The 13,599-nt window shown below is 32.4% G+C and overlaps 1 protein-coding gene across 1 annotated transcript; it reads right to left on the bottom strand.

Annotated features, from left to right (window-relative positions):
- Window positions 1-6,981: 6,981 nt before the first annotated feature.
- Window positions 6,982-12,896, bottom strand: LOC134282230 (uncharacterized). The gene is made up of 5 exons (XM_062764658.1): window positions 12,815-12,896; window positions 10,541-11,334; window positions 10,234-10,373; window positions 8,743-8,930; window positions 6,982-7,778 (listed from the first exon to the last, which is right to left on the bottom strand). Exons 1-5 carry the CDS (start codon window positions 12,894-12,896, stop codon window positions 6,982-6,984), a joined length of 2,001 nt encoding a protein of 666 aa, XP_062620642.1.
- Between the last annotated feature and the right edge of the window lie 703 nt (window positions 12,897-13,599).

Genomic DNA, 13,599 nt, shown 5'->3' on the forward strand with positions numbered 1-13,599 from the left:
GCTAGCTGAATAAATTTCTTGCGCAATTACTTTTCCATAAAAAAGAACACTCAATGATGTCAATACATTGAAAACTGTCCCATCCAACACCAGCGCAAGTTTCCTTGCCCATTTTGTTAATTCTAATGTCATTTTACACTTTGCAATCCGACACACTGTCTATTTCGACTGAAATTTGTCTTCACTGTACAAGTAATATAACATTTATAGCACTCATTTCTACTTTAGATGATTATTTAAATAGATATATGTATGGATATAATGTTTTTCGTTTTTTTAAAGTTGTATAGAAATACCCTAACAAAAACAATTAGAATTAACTATAGTTAACTATAATGGTAATTTTGATACAATTAAAACTTGATTCGCTATTTGGATAACTTTGCCAGTTTGATTTACCGAACTGATATCTATGAAAACTGATTTACCATAATGACCACTATAAAAACTTTGATTTACTATGGTAAAAACTTTTATTTTCTATAGTGATAACTTTTAGAAGTTTGATTTACTATAGGTATAATTATGACTCTATAGTAATCACTCAATAAACTTTGATTTACGGTAGTTATAATTATGACACTAATAGTAATCTCTTTGTAACTTTTGATGTACGATAGTGATCACTTTCAAACTCTAGTAATAACTTTGAAAACTTTATTTTACTATATTTTACAAAAGAAAGCTTTAGTAAACTGTAATTAACAAGTATAGTATTGTTCGTTAGGGTAAACAGTGTAGCTATTGAAGAAATCCTAAATAACGTCATAAGTATGTAACTGATTTTTCTGCAACACCTGCATCATTAATAATTCCGGTACATATACTAACAACCGAAGGAAACATTATATCGATTAAATGTTAAACTATTACGTCCCTGTAGTTAAATTATCATTTTTGCAAATATATAAATTTAAGTCGTTTTCAGACCCATTTTCATGATTTTTCTGTTAAATCTAAGTGGTAATTACTGTAAATTTGGATTATCTCCCTTTACAAAATTGGTTTTATTTCTCATCTTGATATCTTGTGTCTGCTAGAAATTATATGTCATTATTAATAATACTTTTGAGAATTTCAAACAAATTATTAAACGTCACAAAGGTGGCAACACACGACAAGCTGTTTTTCAGACTTTTTACTCAGTGAAGGAGGATAAGATAAGGTGTTCTAGCTTTGAAAGGATTATGGAAAGAAATTAACCAGTTGATGGGTAACCGGGGTATCAAAATACTTATTGCATTAAAATAAATATGTTTAAGGAATCCATATACATCTCGTTTGTTATATATGCCAGGGCATCAACGACAGTTGTAAACGTTGAAAAAGTTTGCATACTTAAAGAATCACTGTCTTGATACTAGAGAATGCTAGGGCATCAACGATAAGTTGGAAACGCGGGGTGACTTACACAATGAGCAAAGCGCGATACATTGTATCACAAGTTTGATTAAGATTATTCGCTTTTGTATATAAAAATGGGATCTGTTAATAGTTGTGATTTTACAATTACTAAATTGCTTTAATTTTGGTTTGAGAAATTGAAAACATGACATAATACAAAACAGCAAAATTTCTCTTTTGTCAATTTTGTTTTATATCTCCACACTGTGGGACGTGGAGAACTGTCTCTCGGATGAAAACGTATAAACCTGTACAAAAAATCCAGAACAGCTCACTGACCCTACTTGCAGAGTAATAGAGGCTTGTTCGAAAAGTTCATGGACTTCTGTTATATCTTTTTTTTATTATTTGACGTCATATGTTATCCAAATTTGGTAGAAATATTAAACAATAATTCCAAATGATTTGTATTTATTAATTTTAGAATAGAATTTCACGATTTACTCAAGAGTAATGAAAATTTTCAAAAAGGCAAAAAATCGGATTGTGGAGCAGTTCATCATTTAGTAAGCTACAAACAATATACTAAATAATGTCTGTAGTCACATTCTCAGATGAAAACGAAAAATAACCTAGAAATTCAAATTCAGAATTGTTACATCGATTCGTATTCAAAACCATGGTTTGATATGTTGCTTTTCTGAATAGAAATTAATTTGAGAATATGCATTCCATATTTTAAACGACAAAAACGAACGCTTTAGAACGTCAAGAAGCAGCAGATTAAGATGCAATTTTTTGTTTTACTCACGAAAAATCCTGAATAAACTCAAGAAATGTTAGAAGAATGAAACAAATGTGATACAAGCGAGTTGTGCATGTGTGGACAAATAGTACAGGCAGTATTAGAGGGACAGAGACTCTGGTTGAGGATAATCTATGAAGAAACGGTTTAACTGTAAATATGAACATGCAGACATTTTTCAAACTTGGATCGTCAAGAAAAGCCATAGGCGCTTTAGAATTACTTATCCTGTGAAAGCAGAGTTAAGTAAATAATGAAATTAATACTTTAACAAAGAAAATTATACAACAAGAGCAATTCTTCAAAAATAAATATCAGGTATCAGAAAAAGCTTTTATTGAGTGCGTATTGGATTTTACTGTGTAAAATGTATAGGGGTAGTTATTTTTTATAGAAATTCTTGACGCTATATTTTGACGTTACATTGTCGTTACATGTAAGTATGCTCCGCGCTTACAAAACATATTGATTTTAAATTGAAGTAATGAAGTAACTTGTGTTAATTTCTGTTAGATCAAATGTAGTGAAACTTCTAACATCAACAAAACAAATATTTTTACACATTATATTGTGTTTTTATTGTGCTGTTTAAAATTTCTAGTAAGTAATATAACGAAAATCTACATCGTCAACGAACTTATCGAAAAACCCTCATTCATGTAGGATTACAATATGCAGCCCTACACGAGCAAGAAGTTTGGTCTCAATATGAGTTAAAAATCTTCCAATATCCATTAACGTATCTGCCAGTAAATGGTTATAACGTGTCTTGTCTTCTTTACTAATTTACTTCTTCTTTTTCTACTTTTCTACTCCGTTCATATATTTTATTCCAATGTTTGATATTTTGAATTTATATTTAAAAAATATATAAAAATTATCTATTTGATTCACTAAAGCATGATTGGAAAATAGGATTAATATGAATGTTGTTTGTTTTATATCTTACACAAAAGTGCTTTCGAATTGCGAGTGAAAAAAAATGTCAAAAATTGTTTGCATTTTCTGTAGTTCTCATAAGGTATAAATGTATGTACCTGTTTAAAATGCACTTTATTTTATGAACAAGATTGGCAGTGTCCATATTTGCTATGGTAAACCAAAAATATCTGTCGGATTAAAAAGTAAAACAGGAGGTCACATTGGCTATAACTAATAAAGGTTCTGCGAGAAAGTTTCATTAAGTTTCATTCAGTGATATGATAGGAGTTGCGGATAAGAGATAGGAACCCTTAAGCGTTATAGATGAACGGATAGACGGTTGTACAACTAGACAGACAACCGGACTGATATCCTGATTATTATATACCCTCCCAATTTTAGCGGTGGGGGGTTATAAGTGTACGAAATGTATAAGCACCTTTTCTTATAATAATACAGTAGAAGTACTTTTTCCGTGTGCTTTTAAGGAAGGGATTGCAAGGGTCCGTGAATTTTTTTAATTTAATTTTTGCATGGTCGATAGAAATGTTAAAAAGGCTAAAAACAAATTACTCTGCGATTTTTTTTACCTATAGGTCTAGACCTATACACCTTTATCTGTTCATATCCATATTGCAAATCAGAAGTTTTCAAAATAAAAAAAATATTCGAATTTTCAACCTGCGGATTCAATGGAAAGTGAGATTCCGCGGAATTATGACCCAGTTGAATAAAGTACATGTACGTCTACAGTATATAGAAAATAACATTCAAGACTATAATTATAAATCCTTTTTTGTTTTCAAAGAATAACTCTTAACCAATATAAGTAACGTTTTATTTCAAATATTAATAAAACCATGTATAAACCATGTAAAATATACAATCAATAAGTTATTATAGGTCCTAAGTACATATCTGTTTATGTGTTTTTTAGTTAGACAAAGAATAATTGTATATAACAGATGCTTCTCCATATTATTTTCCTTTTTAAGTTTCAAGAAATAACTATTACTTTGAATTTTCAATATGTTATACAGTTGATATATTAAAAATGAATTTAAGGTGTTTGGCTTCTTACATTACAAATAATTGAAAATGATTTTTTTCTTTTTTAATTGTAAGAATAAACATAATAAATTATTTTAAGCCAGAAAAATGCATATGAATATGATTTAATTTTCAAGCTGTAGGTGTTCCTGACAAAGGGAGGTAATTCTCTCATTTTAGTAAAGAAAAAGACCAAATTTGTGTCCAACATATTTAATATTCATTTTAAACTATGAAATGCTTTCAAATCATTCCAACCTTTTGCTATCTTTTAAAAGTAGTCATAGGGAATATAAATATTGATAAAATAATAATGATAACTGATAGAAGATAAAATTTAATTCTTATCAAGAAGCACACACCCTCATACAAAAAAATGCCTTTTTTTCCTTTCACAGGGCTTATAAAATGAGCTTGGAAAATAAATTAGAAATAATTAACAAGTATTTTTTTTCTATATATTTGTTACTTAGATGAAGTGCTTCCAAATGGTGTAAAAAATTGTGTATCAATATGAGTTACTTTTAAAGATATTTTAACTTGAATTTCCTCTGACCCATTTTTCTAAAATTTTGACCAGAGGAAATTCGGATTGATTCTGTTTGCCTCTTCCATGATTTTGGGGGATTTTCTATTTGCCTAAATGAATAAGTGTATTGAAACTCAATCTTTTTCTTTAAAAGAAAAGGGACATTTCATTTTTGGGGGACTATTTAAGAGTTAGGGGAAAGAGGGGAGGGTGGAAGGGGGGGGGGGTTAATATCTAGTTTCATGCCCACTCACATTACCTGAGGATAATTCTTTAATAGTTTGACTAATCATGGCTTTGCCTGTTCCGAGTTGAGAGAATTTTACAGACATTTCAAATATTTTTCTATGCATACTTTGCTCCACTTGTGGCCCATCCTTCCCCCAGGAATTATTGAATATAGGGTATGTAATTAAGCTAAATTTCACGTAAATGTCATCTTTTCTTCAGTGGTTCTTCAGAAGATTTTTGAATAATGCCACCAAAATTCTTAATTACCCCCCACTTCAAGAGGGCGAGACACTTCCTATGAACAAAGTTAAATCCCCTTAATTGAAATTGGGCCAGTTGGTCTTTCAAAGAAATAAAATATATGAAACTTTACACACCCCAGACAAAAGACCGATTGCCAGACAATCTTTGATCAGAAAAGCTCACTCGGGCTTCCGTGTCAGGTGAGCTAAAAACCACCACATAGTAATCATTTCACTATAAACGTTTCACAGCAAAATTCCAGTTATTGAAAATGAAGGGAATAAAAAAAAGACTAAATGAATGTTTTGAACTACTAGTTGTTCCAATAACAGTTAGTTTAATTTGCGTCATGCAATGTAAATCTCTCTTGATTTCATTGTATCAAACAAAATGTTCTTTATTCAAGATGAAAAATGATCAACTATTTAACTTTATTCAGATCCATGTTCCTTGTGATAGAGATCTATCAAATTGTTACCTTTACAAGTAACATACAACATTTTTATATACTGTTAACATTAGATTTTTTGTGCCTTTGACAGAAAACTGCTGTTGCTATATCAAGAACATCGCTAACTTTATGACCTGCGTATTTATAAGTACACAATAAAAATTTTGCAAGAAATCAAACCTAGCCCGATTGTTGAAAAATAGATTACTGCCAAGTATAGGTCATACACAATATTTACAGAATGTCCTTTCATATTCATTTGTGCATGTTTCAATTTAATATGCACATAGTCTTCTTCAATAAATATCAATGAACACCTTTTAATTTTTCATGTATGCTCAAAATATGGGTAATGAAAATAAATTGTTGTCAATTTCTAAATAAGGATTTATTTTGAATGGAAAGAAAATGTTTTGTTCAACTACAAACTACCTATTACAATAAACATTGAAAAAAACAATAGTACATGGCATAATTATACCCCTGCTCTGAAGCACAGGGTTTATACTGTTTTTCTTTCTACACTTGTGTGTCTTTCTGTCAGTAACAAATTTTTGTCAAATTTTTCTCAGCAAACACTCATCATGCTCAATTGCTCATCACAGATGCTTTAAGTTTTAGCACACTCTTTAGCCATGCCGTATGTTGGAATTGGTTTTAGACGAATCTGATGTCAACTTCTTGATTATCTGTGCATCTGTCTGTACCACAAATAATAATTTTTTGTCAGTTTTCTCCAAAACTACTCATCACAGTTGGAATTGGTTTTAGACGAATCTGATGTTAAATTCCTGATTATCTGTGCATCTGTCTGTACCACAAATAGTAATTTTTTGTCACAGTTTTCTCCACAACTACTCATCACAGTTGGAATTGGTTTTAGACGAATCTGATGTCAACTTCCTGTTTATCTGTGCATCTGTCTGTACCACAAATAACAAATTTTTGTCACAGTTTTCTCCACAACTACTCATCACACTTGGAATTGGTTTTAGACGAATCTGATGTCAACTTCCTGTTTATCTGTGCATCTGTCTGTACCACAAATAACAAATTTTTGTCACATTTTTCTCCACAACTACTCATCACAGTTGGAATTGGTTTTAGACGAATCTGATGTCAACTTCCTGTTTATCTGTGCATCTGTCTGTACCACAAATAATAAATTTTTGTCACAGTTTTCTCCACAACTACTCATCACAGATGCTTGAAATTTTTTAGACATGAAATATGGTTGGATTCATTTTTGTACGAATCCATTGTCAATTAACTTTGTTTATTCCTGTCTGTCCATATCCACATCAGAGTGAGGGTATTACTAGTGAGCACTGGCTCACAGAAATCAAACAAACAAACAACCAAACAAACAATAACATAGTTACATACAAAGAACATCCTACAACTGCGTTACTGCTCAGATCTGAGAAAATCTGCAACAGAATCAATGATTTTTCTAGATTTTGTCACACGCACACTGTTATCTGTTATCTCTGTCAGCACATCCTGTACTCCCTCCCTACCATTTCTGCGATAAGCCAGTTGTAAGTGTGATAAGGAGAGTCCACTGCTGGCAATCTTATTTCCCATTCCATTCGAAATCACCTTTTGGTCCAATAAAGGCTTTAGTGTGCTCATTAGACTTTTTGTTGTGTTCTTGTGATGGAATATGGCAAAGGCAGAGTTTGAAGTGAAAGATGCAGCAAGTTTGACTTCAGGGGAAGGTCCTGTATGGTCCAACAATCTCTTCAAGGCTAAGACATTCTGTAATGAGTCATGCGCACTGTATTTGTCTTGTAGAATTTCTTCGAAAAGGTGTAACTGTGAGTATGATGAAAGGTTTGGATGCGAAATTTTGAAAAGAGGTAAGGTATCAATGAAACCAATGACTGCAGATGAGAATGCCTCCAAAATGTTTAATTTACTCAAAATGTTGAAAAGCACAGGAAGGTCAAACACTTTGGAGTTGTGTCCAACTAGAACAGCATCTGACTCCGATTTCTTCATGAAGTCGATAAACTGGATCAGTGCATCCTTAATGCTGACTGTCTCAACTTCCTCATCATTGTGGTACATTTTATTGTTGACTACTTTTATTCCAGTAATTTCTGTAGCTTTTGAGGACATTGGTTTTTCTGGAATGATGTATTTGTTGAAAACCTCATCATTTCTAACTGCAGACAACTGCACAATATGAGAATCCCTTGCTAAAAATAAAAAACAAATAATTTAATTTTGATTGTAACGCATCATTTGATTGGATAAAAAATTAATCTAAATTGTATAATCTGGTTTGCTTACGTCACAATGACTTACATCAAATTGTATCAATCCGCTTGACGTTACGTTTAAAATATGAACTATTTGAAGGCATTATAAAGAGAACATTTGTCTTGTTTTATATTCTTGATGATTGAAAATTAAATCATAAGGAGTAAATTAAATGGCAACCCAAGTTATACTGCTCCAACCTGGGTTGGAGCAGTTTACGCTTTTTTATAAACCGCTTTGAGGTTTAGAAAGCGTAAACTGCCCCAACCCAGGTAATACAGTATAATTTGGGTTGCTATTTAATTCATTCCTTAAGTAAATTCAAGTTTTTAAAATTAAAAGCATTAAAAAAATACATACAAAAATTTATATATTTTAAATGTATTATATTTAGCATGTATGATATTTGGCAGAAATTGACTTTTGAATAAGTAAGCGTAGATTTGATTTAGCGCATTTCTTCATTTTCTTCTTTATGTGTATATGTGCAAGACATTTAGCGTTGTACTTGATTTAGCGGTTGCTGCGTTTCGCCAAACCCGCTATTAGAATACACAGCCAAATGTAATCCGTTTACAGTATGCATGATTTAAAAAATTTTGAAACATTATAATAATAGTAACCCTCTTCCCCAAGACTTAACTCCTTCAAAGATGCTTGAATTCTTTCAGAATATGCAATTTCTTTTTAATCAGTGTCCTCAGAAGGAAGGATAAAGTTTTGAATGATATAAAACATGCTCAACTACTTGTACCAATACCGGAATTATGCAAGAGTCTCCATTTCTATTCGTTTTCTATGATAACTCTAGTATTATTCCTTCAAAATGCATACAAAAGAAATACCGGAAGAGGGCCATAACCATCAGCATTGACTTAACATTTAAATCTAGGTTCTTACCGAGTCCAGTAGTTTCCAAATCAAAATAGATCTCTTCAGCATTTAACAGCTGACTTGAAGGGAGATGATCATACTTTGGAATTGTTTTTGGAGCTGGAATTTCAACGATGTAAGAGGCCTGCTGGAGATCACATCCTGTTAAATAACTGATGCCTTCCCTTGTTTCTATTGTAGAAATACTTTGAATTCTGTAAAGAAGATGTATACTGTAAAACAAATGATTCGAAACTGAGGTCTTACAAAAGGCCTAGCAAAATAAACAATCACCTAATATACAGCTAATAAATTAGGAGTTGTAAATAAATGAAAATCCTGAGCACATCGACAAGGAAAGAGCACAAAGTAGACCAGAATAGAAAAGTTATGGTACATGTAATTTACTGAAGGGGGGGGGGCTTAAATTTTATCACTACTTAAGAATGCCTCCATATCAATACAGCATATAACTTTTTTAACATTTTGTTCGTATATATTACTTAGTAATAATTTGAATTTGATTCCCCACTGTTTCCCTCCCTACCACAAAGGATCAGGATTTAAACAAATTTAAATCTTCAATACATGAGGATGTTTACATTTCCATATGACTAAACATAGCTTCTCTTTTTTTTCGAGGGGGGGGGATTTTTTCCCTTTATTTTCCTATGTAAAACTTTGATCCACCATGTATGATTTGAAAAAAAAAATAATTCTACTTTACCTGAGGATGCTTCCATATTAATATCACCAATCATAGCTTTGCTATTCTTGAGAATTTTTTAAAAAATATATTGTACTGTAAAATTCAATTGTGGCCCCACCCTATCCCTGGGGGTCATCACGACATGATTTAAACAATCTAGAATCTACACTACCTGAGGATGATTTCATATCAATATCACTTATCATGGCTTTGCAGTCCTTAATTGAGAAGATATTAAAAGATTTCAAATTCTCTATATATTCCTGTGTAAAACTTTGATTGGCTATGTGGTCCCACCCTATCCCCCAGGGTCAAGATTTGAACAAACTTGAATCTACACTACCTGAAGATGATTCCATATGAGTTTCATCTTACCTGGCCCAGTGGATACTAACTTTGTAGCAAGTTTGGTTGAAATTGGCCTAGTTGTTCTTGAGAGGAAGATGAAAATGTGAAAAGTTAATGACAACAGATACATTTTTATCAGTAAAGCTCACTTTAGCTTTCCGCTAAGGTGAGCTAAAAAACTGGGTATGTAGGTAGGTAAAATTTTTATTTTAAGATTGCAGCAAAGCAATATGCCCTCCCTTCTTTGAAAAAAAATATTTATCAAAACATGCTATTTATAACAAGCATACCGTAAATCTTTGGTGATTCAGAAAACAAATCTTAGTAACATGCAAAATATTAATTCCCACTTAAATTCATACTTATCATCATTCACTTGTTCTTGGTTTATTTTCATTTTTGAGGTTGACAAAAGGTTTTTTACACCTGACAAATGACAATCAAAGTATACTAGTGCGTACTTCCTGGCTTTCAATTCTCTCCTTCTCCTTTTAAATTTCTGTGTCACTGAAATGGCCTTCTGTCGCTTTCTTTGTAAATCCCTCAGAATGCACTGTCGTCGAGTATAGTAGCCAGGAGAGAGGCCCAATTTCTTGTTAACCTTTAATAAGGATAAAAGAATCTATTATGTACAACTACAATGTACATACATATACAATACAATCTGCTTTTGATTAAAATTTGCAGAATTTTCAAATGTAAGAGATAACTTGAGTGGTTCAACTCAGATATGACACAATAAGCATGAAAAAATAAAAATTTACAAACCTTTACAAGATATCTGTGTCCAACATTTTTCTGGGCTACACATGCAGCAACTCTATATCTGAGGCTTGAAGAAGAGCTGTAATGATGGGTCTTTGGGGCTTTTGCAGACACCATTCTGTGAAAACTCTCATTCGACTGTGTGCTTCCTAAGCATGAAAGACGATCAGAATGACTTGCATATGAACTGAAGACTTCTTTCAGATCATCCTGAAGGAACCTATCTTTCAGGGGTTTTCCATGTGGAAGTGACTTGTACATCAGGTTAGGGTTGTTAATGAAGTTGCACCACCTTGAGGAGCAGTGTTGGTGATCTCCAAATATGTGTAATGGAATTGATGAAAGGTCTTCTTTGATTTGAGAAGCATTTCCTTTTCCCTGTGCTATGGAGTAACTGAAGCATTTCTGAATGTACTTTATCACAGACAAAGTTAGAGATGAATGTTTTTTCTTCAAGGTAAACAAAGAGTTTGTAAACAGTTTCTTAAGATGATTTTTATCAGACAACTTCTTAATATCAGCATTGACATTAGCTTTCAGTCTTGCAATAGTTGTAGAGTCCTCATCTCCAATGATTCCATCAATGGTTATTCCTTTACTTTTCTGTAGATCTTGGACCATCTCAATAACCATATCTGCCTCCATGGCCTTTGAACTACCCTCCCAATTCTTTGAGCACTCATGGGCTGCTGGATTCTTGTTGGTTGATTCAGCTACACTGCATACTCTGCAATTCTTAGACCTCAGAGAGTATGACAATACTTTGTCGGAGAGAGGACCAACCATGGAACAATGACCTGAAAAATTACAAATTAGAAAAACTGTGTAACTTATAGATGTCTTCGTTGTTTTTATTAAAGCATTTTTCATGCATTTCTTAACTTAAAAAAATGTATGTCTTAATACTTTGGCAAGGAAAATCAAACTCGATCACTGATGTTACATGTATGCATTTGGTAATAACCTTTAACCCCTTTAGTCAGCAATGAACCTGTGCGTCCAGTGCACTATAGCATAATTAGGTCAAATATTTATTTTTCATGAGGGGTGCTGTATAATTAATGCAAATCGTTCAACTTTAAAAAAGTAAACAGTTGCTATAAAACGTGTTTGCAGGATGCAATAGGGACCAAATTCCTACTTCTTTGAAGTTAGTGTTCTAAGTATTGACAATGCTTTGGTAAATAATGTTTCTAATAAGTGTTGTTAAAAATTGGTTGCGTGCCATAGAGCGATTAGCAAATACGCTAACTGTGTAAAATCACCTAATATTTTAATATTTTGATTTGACTCATTATGACTCTTAATGATTTTTCTCCTATATATATTCCCGTGTAAACATTATATCCTTTTTTGGCTCCATTATCCCACCTTGGGTCCATATTTCGAACAAAACTGAATATGCTTTACCTGCATGAGCAACATAACTATTCATGGCTGTTCTTTAGATGAATATTTTACAATTTATATGGACAGTTGAACTTTGAGATATGTGTCTTTCTAAATTTATTGCATCTGTTTGCATACATATTTAATGGAATCAAGTCCTAAGCAAACTTAATGCATAGTTTATGTTGGGCACAAGCGGAAAGTAATCACTCTAATCATCAATATTTTTTTTTATTTTCCTAAAATTTGTCTACTGTAGAAGCATAAATTTTCGTGGGCATAAAATTTTGTTGTTTTGACATCAAAAATAATCTCGTCGTTGTTTTAAAACTAACCCTAGGTCTAAAAAAAAAATATGTTTGTTTCCTGTAACCCGACCGACCCATTCAAATTACCCCCCGGGTGAATTTTTTTTCTGACAAATGGCAAAACTTCGTTTGATCAATCAGCTGATTCCATTTATTAAAAAAAGAAAATTAGCTTGTAGCTTAACTTGAGACATAAAATATGTCAACCTAGTTTACATTTAAATTTCATAGTTATAAAGAGTAATCATTATTATAACAACAATTTCCCCCTACAACTTTCTGAAGATCGTTTTCTGCCGCTAGGCAGCCATTTTGGATGCCATGTTGGGTGTCCACTGTAAATATGACACCTGGTATATTGAGTCCAGGGATGTTTGACAATTCATAAGAAAAAAAAAATCCCGACCTACCGACCCTTAATTTTTTTGGAATGTTACAGGAAACAAACATATTTTTTTAAAGCCCAATTCAATATATAGTCATATAAAATTTCGTGTGGGATTTAATTTTGTTGAATTTTGTTAACGGAATAAACAAAATTTAATCCCCTCGAATATTTGTGCTTTTACAGTATTTTTACCTGATGAACTATCATATGTCTTTCCGCTACCCTGTTTTTGCCATCCAGCATCTACAGCAACAACTAGTCCATTTTCGTTCATCTCTCTGAAAAATAGTTAAATAACAGACATCAGTTATTAACTATGAACCTGTCTCCTTTAGAACACCCCCTAATGTGCATAACATTACATATTTATCAACACAAATTATACTGTACATGACTAAACCTTATATTTATCAGTGTATCAGATTCTATTAACTTGATCACTATCAATTATTATTAGGTATTCCCTATGATTTTCATTTGGGGATCAAAACTAAAACACGAGGCTCTTGGGGCTTGGGCCACAATACTCTAGGAAGTCACTGTCCCTGTCCAATCTAATTAAAATTATTTGTTAGATCCACTTGCATACTCGCTACACAAACATCTAACAACATCTCATTGAGGGTCACGTCAGAGGTCAAATTCTAATCAACCAATCAAATTGTCTCTTGCAAAATCATTGTTATTTGTTGACGTAATTGAAGAAAATAAGTCTAGGGTTGTTCCGAATTTGAACTCTGAGTGACCCTCTATAGGATGTTGTTAGATGCTAGTGTAGCAATTATGCGAGCAGATCTAACATCTAATTATGTTCCCCAAACGAAGTTTGGGAACATATTGTTTTTACTTTTTCTGAATTTTTTCTTTGTTCTCCGGTACTTTTTTGTCCACGAGTGTTCTCGTAAACTACTCATCCGATCTAGGTGAAACCTTTTTAGGGTCACTAGGTATGTTATGTAGATGTGCGGAACGAAGGT

Source organism: Saccostrea cucullata, unplaced genomic scaffold (genome assembly GCF_032062105.1).
Source record: "Saccostrea cucullata isolate Sc308-1 unplaced genomic scaffold, CSIRO_AGI_Scuc_v1 ctg5881, whole genome shotgun sequence".
In the NCBI taxonomy this organism is placed as follows: Eukaryota; Metazoa; Mollusca; class Bivalvia; order Ostreida; family Ostreidae; genus Saccostrea; species Saccostrea cuccullata.